The 18,223-nt window shown below is 36.6% G+C and overlaps 1 protein-coding gene and 1 long non-coding RNA gene across 2 annotated transcripts in view; one reads left to right on the top strand and one right to left on the bottom strand.

Annotated features, from left to right (window-relative positions):
• The window catches only part of Gnat3 (G protein subunit alpha transducin 3), a 57,401-nt gene extending 47,896 nt beyond the window's left edge, over positions 1-9,505 (bottom strand). The window contains exon 1 of the mRNA XM_031380049.1: positions 9,388-9,505. Within this exon, the coding sequence (XP_031235909.1) occupies positions 9,388-9,505 (118 nt within the window). The remainder of the gene's footprint in view (positions 1-9,387) is intronic.
• LOC116097496 overlaps positions 1-18,223 on the top strand; it is a 63,310-nt gene that overhangs the window by 28,545 nt on the left and 16,542 nt on the right. The gene's annotated exons all lie outside the window — the stretch shown is intronic.

Genomic DNA, 18,223 nt, shown 5'->3' with positions numbered 1-18,223 from the left:
AGATTAACTATGGAGCAGAGACTGAAGGAAAGGCAAGCCAGCCTAAATATAGCTATCTCCTGAGAGGCCCTTACAGTACCTGACTAACACAGATGTAGAGGCTCACAGCCATCCATCGAACTGAGTACAGGGACCCCAGTGAAGGAGTTAGAGAAAGGACCAATGGAGCTGAGGTGTTTGCAGCCCCATAGGACGAACAATAATATGAACTAAGTAGTACACTTAGAGCTCCCAGGGTCTCAACCACCAACCAAAGACTGCACATGGAGGGGTCTGATTGTTCAGGCAGCATGTGTATAGTAGAGGATTGTAAATTCAATCATCAATAGGAGGAGAGGACCTCGGCCCTGTGAATGTTCTGTGCCCCAGTGTAGGGGAATGCCAGGGCCAGAAAGTGGGAGAGGGCGGGGTGGCAGGCATGGGGAAGTGGGAGGCAACAGGGGTTTGTTTTTGTTGTTTTTGTTTGTTTCTTTGTTTTTTGGAGGGGAAACTGGGAATGGAGAAATTTACATGTAAATAAAGAAAATATCTAAAAGAAAAAAAAATAAAATGTTTAATAAAAAAAAAAGTTTATCTTGATACAAAGGCATGCCAGCACCTGGTAGCACCCCTATTTTCCTCCAAAGAAGAACCTCTACCTCAAGCTTACTTCAAGAGTGGCTAAACTGGCCATTGAGTGACTGCTGAAAGCACATGGTCCATACTGTGGGCAAGCAGGACACAGGGGAGTTGAATGACTCACTTGGCCTAGACAGGATAGGACAGTCACCCCTTAAGTTTCTGCTTCACAGGAAAGTCTGTCAGATCTTCTGGGCCTCGTAGCCAAAGACTGATGTCCTCATTGACCACAGAGGGACCCAGGATATCTTTTCAGTGAAAGAGTTATCAACTTAACAATAGAAACCAAGTCTCCAGATGTGTTCTTAATTCTAAACTCAGGCCACGGCCCTCAATCTCCTAGAGCTACTGCTACTAGATCTAGCTACAGTCTTCCTTGTTACCATTTTATATAAGTTCTGAGGTTACCGATGTTTAAGTTGTGAGAATCTAAGACAGTGTTTTAAGATCTAGGATGGTGTTTTAAGGTTGGTCTGTGTAAGTTATAAGGCTGGAGAACATGAAAGCTTAAATAGTGATAAGAAAGTGATTTAAGGTATTAAATGGTATGAAAATCACTTCAGATTTCTTTTCCTTGCTCTGCTACTGTTATAATTAAGGTTTCAAAATTAATCAGTGCAGTTTTGTTAATATCATATCCACAAGCTCAGTTTTTTAAATTTTCTTTCGTTGTATTATAAGTATAAACTGGAAGGGGATTTCCCATTGTGTTCATTTGATACAAACCTACAGTACATTGGGCTCACCAAGATGAGACGGATAGTGGAGTACTTTATCTCTGAAGATCCCAAATACAAATGGACTAAACATAGTAAACATAGTTCTTACCCTGATAGTTCTCACAATTGTTCTTATTGCATGTAGTTTACTGATGTTAGAGATAAAGCCCTTTCGTGGACTAAGAGGAAGAAGAAGTTGGGATGACCTATGCCCACACATATTGTATCTAATGGCTACTTAAGTAAGTGGAAGTCTGTCCTTGTATTCTCCTTGTTAATTGCTGTGCTGACAGCAACTGATGCGGCTGGGTAAGTAAAAGTTTATCACTTCCTTACCTGCCCTAAAAGACGATTCTCTGAGATTATCATGATCAAAAGCTAGCTGCTGTTGTTGGGGAGGTCACAAAAGGTCACACTGTCCTCAATCTGGCCAAAAGGCAACGTAAAGTTAGTCCTGTAGTAAACTATGGGACCTCTCCCACTCCGCTAATAGCTTCCCTGTCCCACAATGAGTGACTTTTGATACATAAAAGAGTTGGTGACTGGAGCTGGTTCAGAAATACTGGGCAGAAGGACAGAAGCCTGGACAGGAATGAAGCAGAGAGCACCACAAGGTGAGGTCACAGTGGCAGGAAAGTTGGTTTAAGTTAGCAGGGCTAAATGAGCCTGCCCAAGCAAAAACAGGCCAACAGCCTATAGTATGCAGGTATCTGTGTCTTTGTTATTAAACCAGAAGCAGGATCCCCCAAAGGCCTATAATTTAAACTATTTTAGGTTGAAACAAAAGCTATGCTTTTATAGAAATAATTTATATTAAAGTATAGTGAGAAACTGCTAATTAAAGTCGAAGCACACCTTGACCGGAGAGCCTCTGGGCTTGGTGCATTATGGGGAACTCCCTTTATTGACAAAGTTTCTCGTTCTCTGACCTTGCCTGTGGAATCTAAGCCTTAATACACACCTCTACCTGAGGAATGTCTTGTAGTTTCAATTAGATTATAGGACCAATTTATTTTCTCTTGACAGAACCTGTCCAGCCAGCACCTGAGATTCTTGAAATGCTTCCCCAATGCTAATGAGAGACTCTAGGTACCCTAAGCCCCCAGCCAATGACCTTTGCCCATACTGGATGTCCCTACCCTCAGTCCCCCAAAACTTTATAATCCTTCAATCACCCCAAGTAATGTTGATCTGCCTACTGACAACAGCTCCCATTGTGGTCTTTCTCCTGGAAACTCACAAGGCTCTGCAACCACCCCCACACCTTCCCACCACCCCCACCACCCATGGCCTCCCCCCCACCATTCAACTTGGGCCCTGCCCCCTCACTGTTTCTGCTCCCACTGCTCTCATAGATTGCATTGGCCAACAATCTAGGAGCAGCTTCTCATCATGTTTAGTCTTTTTCAGGAATCACATGCCACACTCAATAATTCTCATGAATAAAATTAAAAATCTCCATCATCTACATGAAAGCCATTCATGAAAGCCTGCCTGAACTCAAAGATGAAAGAAAAAGAAAAGAAACACTGTTCATGTACTTTTGGACATGAAGAAATGCATTTTATTTATTCATGTAATTTAAGCTAGCTTCCATACATTTCTGACTTTTACTAGGCAGGGTGATTAAGTTTCATCTCTGTGAGCATCATTTTCTTTGTCTATCAAATCATATTATCAGTGTGTACCTCTTAGGGCTTTTGGAGATTAAATTACAGTTATGAATGACTTGGAGAATACTGTCTCCTCAGATGTGACAAATATGTTTTCATCTCTTTAAGTAAAAACACTTTAAGTAGAGTATCTTTAACTCTTTTACTTCATAGTTTAAACTTCATAGTTTATTTTTTTTAATACTTCACATATTTCTGTCTGTGGGTATATACACACAAGGGCAAGCTCCCAGAGTATCTAGAAGAGAACATTAAATCCCCTGCAGTTGGGATTACAGGTAACTGAGTCACCTGATGTGGGTGCTGGGAACTGAACTCAGGACCTGCGGAAGAGCTTTAAGCTTTTGTCACCATCTTAGTCCCTCTCCAGCCCTTCTATCCCTTAATACTTTCTTATGGATCATGCTTTCTAGATTCACTAGACTCTGCTCACACCATGCCAGTGCCAAGGCTCTGAGATTTCTGCTGTAGCTGCAGTGGGTGTTTAGGAGCACTGATATTTAGGTATAACAGCATGAGACAGTCACTTCAGCCACAGCTTTTTGTTTTAAATAGAACACTTTTCAAAATACAGACCATGATTAGTATGTCTTCATTTTTCTTCTTTTGATCTTGCTGTTTTGTTGTTTTCTTCCATACATTTAGCCCACAGTTGTTAAAAGCTTTTTATGTTTTTCAGCATGAAGTCATCCACAAATAATAAATTTGATTTTCTTGAACTGCATTTTGAATATGTATATATTCCACTTTGTTTATTTGAAACAAATTTCTAAAATAGAATTTTCTCAAACTTCTGTTGTATTTACATCAAGAAAAGGGATAAAAAACATTGAGCTTTTATTTATTGTCTTCATTTTCCCATTGTGTCACTGTAAGCTAAAGGTTATCTGGCTGAGATGAGGGGAAGGACACTCACCTTGACCATGAGGCTGGGAATGTGACTTCTAGAATACTATAGCACAAGATTGATTATTGGCTCCACTCAAGTCAGAACTGTATTTTTTCAGCCAAGAAACTGAAAATGTATTGTTTTATTCTACAATACCTGGTAATAACATTAATTAGGAATTTACAGAGAAATCAAAGAATCAATAAGGGCTAAAATGATGTTAGTCAAACTGGCTGGGAAGAGTACAGTAGAACAGAAGGAAATGCAGAATTCTGAGGGATTGTGTTGGATTAAGGAATTGAATATCAATTAGGATAGAAGAGAATGAGATATCCTTAAAGTTTAGGAAAACCACAGATATAGAGAAACTTTAGTTGAAGAGAATGATATTTATATTTTAATTCAAGAAATAATTCAGAATATGTGGGAAAGTATGAGGGACTACAAAATATAAACTATTTTTAGATGGGTTATAGAAAGAATAATTCTCACTAGGAAAGTTCTTCTGTTGGAAAATAAAATCCCAATTCAACATGTGTTCTGTGTTATTTGCTTTTGGAGCTAAAAATTAAAGTCAATATTTTTGTCATATTTTTATGAAATCAAGTACTTTAGGTCCAAGTCTACATTAATGCATTTCTACATTAGGATTGCGGGGAAAATTAAATATGGAGATGGGCTCTGAACTTTAGCCTAATGTTTTAAATACAAGGTTTTTATTTTGTTTTTGTTTTTGTTTTTTGTTTTATGATACATATGGCCCAAGGTTGTTCAGATTGTAAAGTATGTCACCACTCTTCTCTACAACAACATGTAAAGGTAAATAATTACCTTAATTTCTCATGTTACTTATAAATGATTTCAAAAGTACAGTGCTATAGAATCAAAAAATCAAGTCTGATGCAGTCTCTATACTTGGTTTTTAGAACGTATTCACAGTATGGGATTTGGGCCTGGTTACTGTAAACTCAATTAAAACAAAACAAACCATGGATGTATAACCATATATATTAGGGGAAACATTATTGTTAATAACATTGATATGGAGTCAAACTGCCTTCTATGTATTTATGTTGATGACCATGAATAAGGCTACTCTCAATGTTAATCACAGAACCTACAGACTCTGACAAGTGTGAGAGAATATAGAGACACATTTAGAGATATAGAGATACTCGAAGTGCTGAGAGTAAAAAATGATTGAAAGGTCATTTATACCATCTAAGACTGAGAGAACATTGCAGAAAAGAGGAAGACTGCAATGTAAGAGTTTAAAGACATGGAGAGGGACTACAAAATGCTGTCTTCTGAGCTTGACATAGCCATTGCAATTATGAACGCACAGCAGCTGACATTGCTTGCACTAAGCCTGCACAAAACTGAGCCTATTAACAGTCAAGCAGATATGGACATGAGTGCTGGTCAGGTTCTATGTATTTCCCTTACCCCTGCTGAACTATAGGCTACTGAAAATGTCAAGAAGGAAGGGGAGTGATTATCTATAGGTTCACTAAGGAACCCATCATGCTTCAGTGAATGTTTGAAACTTACAGATGGATAGATGGCCCTGGTTAAAATTAGTATACCATAGAACGGACCAAAAGGTCATAAAACGACGCCATTATTTAAGTGTACCACATTTTCTTTATCCAATCTTAGGCTGAAACACATCTAGGTTACTTCTAGTTTCTGGCTATTATAAATAAAACCATGGAATAAACGTGGCTGAGCAACTTTTCTTGTTGTAGGATGGAATATTCTTAGGTATACACCAAGAGTTCTATAGCTGTGTCTTAAGGCAGAATGATTCCCAGCTTTCTAAGGAACTATATTGCTTTTCATGTTGGTTGTACAAGTTCACATCTCCAGCAGCAATGAAACAGTGTTTTTTCTCCTTCTCCTCATCCTGGCTAGCATGAGCTGCCACTTCTTTCATTGAACCTAACCATTCTGAATGGTGTAAGTTAAAATTTTAAAGTAGTTTTGATTAGCATTTTTCAGATGGCTAAGATTTTGAATATTTCTTTCTTTGTTTCTCAGCCATTTGCGATTCCAAAACTGACCACACGAAATTAGGAAAAAGCAACCAAACAAAAAGAAACTAAACAACAACAACAACAACTTCCCACGGGTGATAACCCAGATCCAGAAAGATGAATAGGGTATATATTTACCTACAAGTGTATATTAGCAGTTAAGTAAATAATAACCAAGCTACAATCTTTATACCCAGAGAGGTTATATAAAGTCAAAGGGTCATATGGAGGCTGTATGGATCTCCCTGAAATGGGAAAGTATAATAAATTTTATGGATATATGGGGTCTGTGGCTCTTGTGCCTACCCTTGAGAGCTTTTTCCTCCTGTTGTATTGTCATGTCTAACTTTGAAATGATAACTTTTGGTGTATTCCATTATATTTTATTTTGTTGTGTTTGGTTGTTACCTCTTAGAAGCCTGTTCTTTTCTAATAAGACACAAAAGGGGAATGAATACAGAGGGGAAGGGAGGTGGGAAGGAACTGGAAGGAGTAGAGCGATGGTGATAGTAATTAGGATATTTTATATAAGAAAAGAACATATATTCAAATTTAAAAAGTGGTTCTCAACTGAGAGAGGAAAAAAAAGACTAGAAAATAGGCAAAAGATTTATACCTCTATCAGTCCTTTAGATTCACTGAGATCTATTTTTATTAACACAATGCTTGCCACTGCTTCCCAGTGCATGATAAATAGGGAACTTCATGTTCTAGGTTTTGGCACCTAGACACTATCTAGACAATGAAGATCAAAGCAAGATGGAATGCAGCATGTTTTGTTTAGTTTTGTTTTGTATATTTCTCTTTTTGTAAGTACAAGATTAAATTCAGAACTGGCCACTACCATGATTAAGGTTGGATGTCACACATTGTATTATATCTTAATGAAGCCATGAAATGAAAAATACAGTGTAGATAATGTGAGTTCAGTTAAAAATGAAAAGAAAACAGATTTGATTGTTTTGAATTTGACATCAAAAATAAATTTAGAGATCAGAGTTCAAAAGGAAAATATAGTCAAATGTTTCAAATATAAATCAAAATACAGAAAGCTGAAGACTGATTTATTTTATTAAATTAAATCTGAGCAGCCCAGCACACATATTGTTGCTATAGTAGCATAAGAGTGAACATATAAAACTCTTATCATCTTGGATAAATGAAAGATAATATTACTACTGATGAATATTTCTCATCCTTGTTTTTAAAAGTTACTCTTTCAACTTAATGAAGCCCATTAAGTTACTAATTGTTTAAGAACAATTGGGATGCTTTTATTTCCATTTCAGAGCTTTACATATAACAAGTTGTGGCTTGATGTCTATCTCTCTAGAGAATTTAGCTTTTCTGGTTATAGAAGCCAATGCATATTAATAATTTGTCAACTCTTAATTCATAATTTAGGAAAAGTTAATTTTCTCCATTACACCTTCCTATGTGGGTACCTTGACTTTTATTGACACGTTTTCAGTTATCTCTCCATATTCTTTTACCTTGTTCTTCCCCAGCAGTCTCCTGTGCAGTTATCAGTTACTCCAGCACACCAATCTCAAGCATCACACCTCTGTAGAGGTTTGACAGTATTGTCATTGTACCTGGTAATTGAGCTATGTCAGATCTGGGTTAGGCTTACAATTTGTGTTTTTATAAAGTAAGAGAAAATATTTCTAAATGGTATGTTGAAAACATCCTTTTTTGAAATTTATCTCAGCATGTAGACTTATCTTTTATTAACTCATTTTGTGTGCGTGTGTGTGTGTGTGTGTGTGTGTGTGTGTGTGGTTTAAGGGAGAAATGTTTTATTCTGGCTCAAGTCAAGGTACAGCCTGTAAGGATGGGGAAGTCAAAGAGGCAGGAGCATGAAGAAGTTGATCAATTGTATTCACAGGCAAGAAACAGACAGCAGGTGTTGCATGTCCATGAAGGCTCACTCTATCACTACACTAGCACCATCCGGCCAGAGCAAGAGAACATGAAAGGCATTAAAGGGAACACCTGACTTTTCGTCTGATATTTGATTTACTTTCATCAGGTCTATATTATTTAGACTCCAAGGTAGAGCCTCTGATAATTCTCTGGAATTCGGGACAATATGATTGATGGTTTCATCTTCCTAAATGGTCAGTTTCTAAGTAAATGTTTGTAGTCCAATGGGAATGGCTTACCAAAGAACCAAGGAAAGAAAGGCCATTTCCCTTTCATGGAGAAACAAGAGACACAGCCTACAGGCTGCTGTTGAAACAGTAGCAGGAGCACAGTAAAAGCACTTAGAAAGTGATAAATCCACAATCCTGAAATAATGAATTATTTTGCATATAACTTATATCAGGATAAATACACAGCTGTCAATAAGTTAGAGCTCTTGTTTGGATTTGTTTCTGTATTAAGTGTATTTTTTGTTTTTGGAATCCTTTACCCAATATTTTAACACAAGGTTAATCTTTTAACACCAAAGTTAATTGCCTGATTAGTTGGCCTATAGCCTAATTGTGGATAAACTGAAAACACAAACAAGAAAATGGAGACTGAATCTATTCAGTGCCTCTTACTGGGTTATCTCCTGTAGTACACAATATATTTATCTAATATATGTTGCCACATCTATGTGCTAAAAATATCATGGGTTTTAATACCCTAAATTATACCTTTTCTGCCTTCTCTAGAAGTCCACAGTGAAATTTCCCTTAAATCTCACATTGCTGAGTTAAAGCAATTAGTGTGCCCAACTCTGCCAGTTTGTTCCTCCCACAAGCAGTTACAAATTCTATTGTTTTATGTCAGTGACCACTGTGTGTCAAGTAGTTTCTGAAAAATATGTGGCACACAGATTATTTTAATTCATTTAGGTAATTGAGCAATTGTTGAAATTATAGTTATCATAAAACTTTATCCTTTGCTTGGAAGGGATGAGAAGTAGACATATAATTTGTGGCATGCATGAATACATAAAGAACTAAATGCCATATTTTTGAATGTACAGTAATATTGCTGATATAATTTAAGCACCTAGTAATTATTGTAATAAAACTTGAGAATAATTGATTTTAGCACATCAATTTTTATGCCAATGCTCAATTTATTTCTATCTAAACAGAGTAGATATTTTTGACTTGTCATTAAGTATTTTAGTTGTTATGTAGGAAACAGCAGAATGCAACAAAATAACAAATGTGCATGAGTCTTCTTTGAGGAACTATATCTGTAGTCTGTGGAAGACATACACTGAGGTATCTAATATTTTATTTCTTAAACAATGTAAAAAATGTGAAATATAAAATAAATTATGAAATACATATAGGGTACATGTAAAATCAATACCCTTAGGATTCCAAACATATTTTTATGTTAAATCTTCCATGAAGTGATAAATTTAAAATTTTAGAAAAGCAACTGTGTCTGTCATAAATGAGAGAAAAAAATCAGATTCTGAAAGCAAAAGAGAAACATATTACCTAGTAGCAGCAACTTTACAGTTCTTGCATCCCTTTCAGCATCTTCCTGAAGCTTCTTCTCCAGTTCTTTGGACCTTTTGGCTGATTCCTTGCTCTCTGAACTAATTCCACTTCCCATCTTTTGATGGTAGAGGCTTGGCAGTTGATTTGCTCAAGCTTTTCAAACACAGAGCACAGCAGTAGTTTAGATATAGGTCATAAGAGCAGTGCTCACTACAGCAGGCAGCAGTGTATCCCTTGCACTCTCAATTCTGCTTTGACTAAGGGGATCTTGGCCATCTGTCACCTGATCAAGAGGAAAAACCATGCAGCTCCAATGGAAGCTTAAGAGGAAACTCATTATGCTTTCAAATTAAATGGTCACATCTGGCCCGTCTTCAAAATCATGCTTACCTGCCTGAAAGTCTAGCACAAAACACAGGGAAAGCATTCAAAATATTGAAATTCAAGACATTCTGTGATGGGTAATTCAAGCCAAATATTTCTCACCAACAGGAAATATTTATTATTGGCATTGTATTTACTACTAATCAAAAACACTTGTATTTTTATCTTTAGATACTTTGTTTTTCAGATTCTTCATAATTACTCCTTAGCTTCAGAAAGAGTATGTATATGATGCTATTCAAATTCCATTTAGCCTATTCTAAGATTGGCATAAATATTGAAAATCTCTTAATATATCAATAAATTAGAAAAAATTTAAATGTTAGACAATGGACATGATTCAAATATTTATACATATCTTATAGCTACAAATATAAAATTCTAGGTCTAGTATCTTAACTTATGGATTTTTATTCTCATAGGATTCATCACTATGAATTGAGCTTTTACTGCCTGTGAGAAAGTCAATCCATCAATGCTAATTGAAGGGCCACTTTGTATGGACACTGACCTGTGTTCAATGTGTGCAGCACTTAACTTTTTAGGGCCATTAGGCAACAGCTGTTGTGTTGGGCGTACACAGACTGATTTAATACTCAGGGAATAAGGATCAATGTTTTTGGAAGCATAAAAAAGTGTCAATGCTGATAATCAAAATACTAAATATACCTGCCTATGTTCCCCATCTTTTGGTTACCGTACTAACACCCTACCTGCCTATGTTCCCCATCTTTTGGTCACCCTGCTGACAACCTACCTGCCTATGCTCCCCATCTTTTGGTCACTCTGCTAATATCCTACCTGCCTATGTTCCCCATTTTTGGTCACCCTACTGACACCCCAAAATTTTTGAAAATTGGCTGCCTCAAGGGAAGAGATGATTTTTATGCATTTTTTTTGTTTATCTGAAGTGAAAGGTATTTAGTAGATTGTCAAACAATATTCTTGTAAACACAGCTATCTGCCTGTAACAGCAAGTGTGTCTTACATTGTAGGGTATCGGGTTATATTTAATTATAAAATACTAGAATAAAACTAGCTGATCAAACTGTCACTGATGTTCTGCAGAGATCATGTGTAAAGTTTGAACAGGTGGGTTTTTGAATACTCATACAACAAGGAAATGGGCCACCAGACTAAGTACTCATTCCTGCTTTGTTTACTTTTGCACATTACATATGTTGAACTGACGATCCCTAAACATAGTCAAAACATCCTGAGTAAAGACTCTGAGGGGTACATATGCAAAGATTCGTGCAAATCATTTGCCATTGCTTTTACTATGCAAAGAGCTAGTCCCAAAGGAAGGAGAACTGCCCTGCTACATTATTTATGATCAGCCCAGGAGACAAGCTTCCACCTCAGAATGAAAGACTTACAACACTAAATCACCTTTGGCCTGTCTAATAGGTTGAAAACACATTGTATACAAATACTCAGGATTTCTATATGTTCCATTCCAGGAAAGGATTGACAGGAAATAGTATGCCATTTGCACTTTATAAATATTCCCCTAGCTTTTGTACAGGGATATATGCAGTTTTGATAGTTTCTGTGGTTTTTGTTTCCAAGTCTTCCTCAGCAGATTACTAACCAAAGCCGACTAGATCTTTGAGAAGTTATAACCACAAATTTTGTCTGTACTTGAAAGCAAGAAACATGAAACTATCCCCAAACCCATCATGTTAGAACTGTATATATTGATCATTAAGAGTAGGATATTGTACTATACACATACACACACACACACACACACACACACACACACACACACACACACACAAAGCATGCAAGGTTTTGTTAAAGGATGTGGTCATTCAGAATAATCATTGAACATGACCTTTCAGGCATTACATCCTTCAAAATGTGTGATGGTATCTTTCCTTTGGCATCTCTCTTTTCAAGAAAGAAAATGAACTTAAGGTCAAATGAGTTAAGGTTTACTACTTTAACTCACAGAGTTAACATAAATCTTAGTAGTACAAATAATTATCCTCAGGCTGCTTATGCCTAAGTTTTCTGGATAATCTCCTAATGGAGACATTAGGTGATTTAAAAATCTTATTTTTCATTATTTTACATATTTTATTGAATATACAGGCCATGATGATCTGCCTTTTACTACCAAATATATATACATACATACATATATATATGTATATATATGGTGTGTGTGTGTGTGTGTGTGTGGTGTGTATTCTCTTGTTACTATTAATTGCCTGGGTTTTTACAGTCATTGACTCAGCTCTCCTTGGAGCTATTACAATAAGCCTGAATACAGTGGCTCATCTTCTGCTGGAAATTATCTAGGCAAACTATCATGTGTTTGGGCTTTTTATTTTACTTTCATATCTCATAAGAGGTGTTGATTTCAAGCATGGGGTCCCTGGACATTTGGAGTCCCTGCTGCCTTAGCAATGACCTTTCTACTTGTATATCCCCATGGAACTCCAGACAAAGCATTCTTCCTTTGCTAATGGTATTCAGATGTGCACTTCAGGGAATGCTAAGCAGGGCATTTCCTCTTGAGAGCTCAAGCCTTTTGTGCTTCCAGAAAGCAATCTTTTGATCTTGAGGTAACACACCAAAGCTTGCTTCTCTGAGTCAGTACTTCACACAGTACAGTGAGATGACGCTGCTTATATTAAGTAATAAGCAATACAAATATGTATGCGATACAATTGGCATCCATCTTTATTTAGCCTATGTACTGTTAATGGATGAAGATATGGTTAGATTTAATGATGACTGGATATGTATATATATATATATATATATATACATATATATATATAACAATTATTTATGAGAATGTTTCTTTCTACCTCAAGCTCTATTGTAGGTTTCTTTCTAAGCACATTACATCATTTATATGACTAGCTCCCTGGTTTCCTGGGAGTTTTTAATTTTGACTGTTACAGCAGCTTCTTACCAAGTTTCCTGATATTAGAGTCTGCTCCATTCCTGTTCAATGAACAACCAGAAATGATTCCCTGCCTATTACATATTTCATCAACAATTTTGTCACTACCACCTATCTATCAAAAATATTTCTCAGTAGTTCTCAAAGCATATTTTCTATTTTAGTTGGCTTTTTGAATCACTTGCCTTGCTCAGCATCCATTTCTAATTTTCATTCATTTTTTTTTTAATAAGATGCCTTTGTGGTCTAGAGATAGCTCTTTCCCATAGAGTCCATATTTTAATGAGGAAATCAGATCAGATATGTGCTCTCACACGTGCTTCCAGGTACAACCTGCCTCATCCTCCTAGGTTACTGGATAAAACCAAGATGATACAGCCTTCTCCTTTCCTCTATCCTGTGGATCTAATCCAAAGACACATCACATGCCAGACAAATGTTATTGAGCTATACTTGCAGTTTCAATTCACTTCACTGTAAAAAAATACTTGCAAGAGCTGAATTAGAGTGTTTCCTTTGGAAGAATCGGGCAAATTAGTGAGGAAATATTGTTAGAAGAAGAAACTGTGTTGCAATGCAGTTGCAATGGAGAGTCAGGCAATCCCTAGGAGACCTGAAGCTGAGATGATCCTTTGGGCTTATGTTGAAACAAGTAAAGAAAATGGGACCATTTATCCTTTTCAAGAACCAGACATTGAAATATGGGTTACAGTAACGAGAAGGTATTATTATGTATGAGAATGTTCCTATGGGTGAGGATACTTTTTGCACAAGGAATAGGCAAGAACCAAGACTTGTCAGTCAGGGAAATAATTGTTTCCTCATGGCAGTTGTTTTAGTTAGAGTTTTATTGCTATGCCAAAACAGCATGACCAAAAAGTAAGTTGGGGAGGAAAGGGTTTATTTGGCTTACATGTCCCTCGTAATAGGAAGTCAGGATAGGAACTTAAGCAGGGCTTAAATCTGGAGACAAGAAATGGAGGCATTTCTCAACTGTGGTTCCTTCCTCTCTGATGACTACCTTGTGTCAGGTTGACACACAAAACCAGCCAGTGCAGCCAAGCACCTGTGCTTGCATTACAGCTTCTCCGTCTCCTACACAATAATGAGCTTTAGTGTTTAGCTCACGTCTGTGGTTGTCCCATGACTCTGATTGTTCTCATTTCTTGGGAAACGTACCATGTTGTCCTTGAGCCTACAGCCATTATTCATCATATTCCAATTCTGCTATTTACTCTAGATTTTTCTTCTCTGGAACAGCACTGGTTCATGACTTCTTTCAGATTTTTCCAGTGGTGAAGATATTAGGGAGAGTTTTGAAATGGAAACAGTGATGAGATAACTAACCAGATTCACATAGGATCATAAAGTTTGATGAGATTAGGGATTTTGGGGACAAAGTACATGGGTAATCCATGGGAAGTGAGTTTGATACCTTAACTAAAGCACTTGTTCTAGTTTATCTTATCTATTGAGATGATGAAGACTTTTATCATTGAGAGTTACTTGTCCCCACTCTCACACCCACTTTATACTATGGTTGCTGCCTTTGCTATTTACTAGTAAAATTGAGCAGGAAGCATCAATAAATGAGCCAGACCATCTGGGCGCCAAGATATGACTGCCTCATTTTATTGCATAAATATGGTCATACATGCTGATGGTAACTCATTGCTACCCTTCTGAGGATTTCTTTCCTTGTCTGCTGGTCTTATGACAAAGGGAAACTGAATGCATAAAATCGTAAAACTCATCTTACATGTTTCACAGCCATGGCTGTCTGTTCCAAGGTAGTAATAATTCAGTATAATCATTCCACAAAGAGATTGTTGATTGATCTCCTGAAGGGATTACAATGTAGAATGGGTCACTTTATTTTTCTTATGGAGAGGCAGAAAATCTAGGAGAATTAGTAATTTCATAACACGTAGTGTATGTAAGAAGAGACGCTGACAGGTACATGCGCAGTTTCTATCCCTAGCACCATGGCTATTCTTTCCTTAATTCACTGGTACAGCATTGGGGAACCTATTGACACAGGCTGAATTGATATCAACTGGACAAATGATTCTGCCTAATGTTTAATTCGAGGCACTTCCATGGTGGATGCTCACTATGAAGCATTGCCATGAAATTAAAATCTTCAACAGTTTTATTTGTCCTTATCTTTAAAACACTTTGTCCATTACCTTAAAGTAATTTAATTTCCAAGACACAAAGTATGGACACAGTTCCTTTGTAAATACCCATGTCTATAAGTCTCTAGCTTACCTAAGGTCATTGTGTTTTTCACACAAAATGGATAATCACTTATAGTTCCCATGGTCATATACTTTGCCAAAAGAGTTTTGCTGACAACTGACTTTTAGTTCCACCACTCAAAAGCAAAGTAAGACAACTGCAATTAATTTTTTACCTAGTTCTACAAATCAAGCTGACCTATTTGTGAGCTTAGGTGGTCCTGTTCCTCATTCATTTCCTGGGTATAAACAACAGCTATGGGAGAAATATTGGTGACTAAGCTGTCAATAATGCAGCTCTCTGGTGCCTTTTGGTTATGCAGAGATCACATTTCAGATAGAGTATTCCCAGTTAAGAACAGACTCCCATTAAGCCAATTTGTGACTGAGTGGTTCTGTATGCAACCAATTTCATGATAGATGGTTCTACACACATAGTAACATCATAACCAAATAGAACATTTTTTTTTTAAACTAAGATTTGGCAACATGGAGGAGCCATTATAAGACAGTGTATTTCTGTTACACGTGGTGTGCCTTTGCTTTCTATTTTCTGTGCTATGAGTCACAGGCTTCCGTCATGGGCTTTCTATAGCTCTTCAATACATAACTGCCTACCAACTAGTGGCATTTTCCAAAGCATCTGTTGGTCGTAGAGCCAGTCTGCATACATGCAGGTTCAGTCATGGAAGATCACAGAGTTTAAAGGGGAAGGAGAAAAAAGTTTTATGCCTTTGGCTTAAGCTGAAACATTAATCTTTTTCTGCACTCAGTGAACTTGGGTGTTGGGCTTTTAGACTCATACTGTACAGTACACAACCTCTCTGGTTTTAGAGTATGAAGAAGCATTAGTTTTCCTGGATGACCAGTTTGCTCACAGGCTCTCTTGTAGTATACATCAATGCATCATGACAAATGTCTGTAAAAACTTACTGCAATTTATTTACATCATTGAATTCTAATTTGTAATTCATATTAATTGATACACTATAGAGTTTGGAATGATAAAACCCTAAATGACAATATCGTTTTCACTATTATTTATAAGTGACTCAGTGAATTATAATATCATGTTATAGTTTGACTGTGCCTCCAGCCAACCCCCTTGTGTGATAGTGCTAAGTGATTAGGCTATGAGAGTTTCATTCCTATCAAGAAAGTTATGTCCTTCACTAAATAAACAACATGGTATATGTTAGCTTGGTTTCCCAGTTATTAATCTCTGAGCATCAGAGAGCATATGAGGAAAACACAGCACTCTTCCTTTCCAAGGATGCAACCCCCATCTGACTACTGAATGCACCAGTACCTTGATCTTGAAGTTCGAATTTCTAAAATAGTGACAAAAGTAATTTGTTCTATTAACTACCCAGTCTCTGAGATTTTCTTACAGCAGCAAAAATGTACCAACATATACCTTAAAAGATTTATGTTTTTTATTTTCATTTGCATTCATAGGTTAAAAATAGGTGTAAAGAGCATTGTTAGGATATGCAATTTTCAATTCAACAGCTATAATTTTGATATTTACACTCCAGGAAAAGCACAGTTGCCAAGAAAGAAGTTGACACTGGAAAAATGGGTACTGTTTAAATGTCTGAAAAAAGTCTAAATGTAGAAAATATCTTTGGTATATTTTTAATCTGCCAGTTTTAATTAACAGCAATATAACCCAGAATAACAAAACAAAGGTATATACTTGAATTAAGTTCATGGGACCGCTATAGCAAACTACCACAAGCTAGACAGTATAAACAACATGTAGTTTTATTTCAATGAACTACATTTGATTATGTACATTGTAATAATGCCAAACTATAATTCTTTTCAGGAGGTGAAATAATTTTAGCTATACATTTAAAACATTGGATCAAGTTAAGAAACATTTTTAAATTAAAAATTAGTCTGAGAAATATGTACACTGTCACTAATAAACTTAAGCTTTATAGGCACAATGAATGTCGTAATGACTGATTTCAAGAGTCTCTCCAGACTGCCCAAGTTCAGTAATGCTCTGGGAGGACTCAACAGACTCACATGTACTTAAAATAGGACCCTTTTATCTAACTTGATCTTTGTGGTAGAACTTCGAGAGCAAGGTATGGGTAGGTTTTATGCCATCTGTGATGTCTGTCTATGGCTTGCAGGCAGCTGCTTTCTCACCACATCCTCACATAGACGTTCAATCAGACTGGAGTAAGCACACCTTAACAACTTCGTTCTAGCTTAGCAACATCCTAAAGGTTTCAAACAGGTTACTGCTTATGTAAAATTCAAATCACAAAGACAAGCTAAAAGATCTTTTAGTGCTCCTTTTATTAATTATTTTAGATTATATTATGATTATAGTATCTTTCCTTCCTTTTATTCCCTCCAAAGTCTCCCATACCATAAACACTCAAAAAGAACCTTCCATAGAGTAGTTGTGCTTTAGACACAACTGTGCAATAGAAACTTCTCAAATGGTGAAGATGCTTTGTTTCTGCACATCCCTCCACAGAACTCGCTAGCTTCCCATGACTATGGAAGCAGCTTTAAGCACAGCTAATGAAACAGAAGAAATCTCTTGTTTTATTATATTTACTTAGGATTTAAATTTGTCCATATGTAACTAGTGCTTTCAGATATTACATGCAAGCTTGATGAGTGAATTTTGTCTGCAAAATCTACAGGCAACCTTCATTATGCAGACCAACTTTGGCTTTATGTCTACTGCTCAAACTAAATGAACCTTAGTCTACCCATCCTTTCTGTTCTCCACACACTGCCCCAATCAAAAGCTTACCATTCACAAAGGCACAGCTATCCTGTTACCAACCTATGTTGCAAGGCATTCTTACTCACTGAAGCTCTATGTTCTTTCTGCCAATGGGTCAAAGGCATTATAGAATCCATAAAAGTAGCAGAAAGAGAGAACAATCTTTTTCCATGGCTGCATTTTCTCCATTACTGTTCTGGTGAAAAATACCATCATATCACAGCTGAATTATCTTTTTTTCCAGTAAATTGTCTAATGACCACCTTAATGATTCAGTCTCACTCAAGGATCTACTAATTTGAACCAGCAAAGTATTATAGAGAGATATTCCTGAAAATTGCCTTGGAAGGTAATAGAATGAGTCTGTTTGACTAGCAAAGAGTTTTGCATAATATATTTTGACAAATATGAAATGAATCTCCTCCTTTGTCTGTGACTCCACCACACACACACACACATACACACACACACACACAGAGAGAGAGAGAGAGAAGGAGAGGGAGAGAGAGAGAGGGATATATATATATA

The sequence above is a fragment of the Mastomys coucha genome, unplaced genomic scaffold, assembly GCF_008632895.1.
Source record: "Mastomys coucha isolate ucsf_1 unplaced genomic scaffold, UCSF_Mcou_1 pScaffold19, whole genome shotgun sequence".
Lineage (NCBI taxonomy): Eukaryota > Metazoa > Chordata > Mammalia > Rodentia > Muridae > Mastomys > Mastomys coucha.
This window is presented reverse-complemented; position numbering and strand designations above follow the sequence as displayed.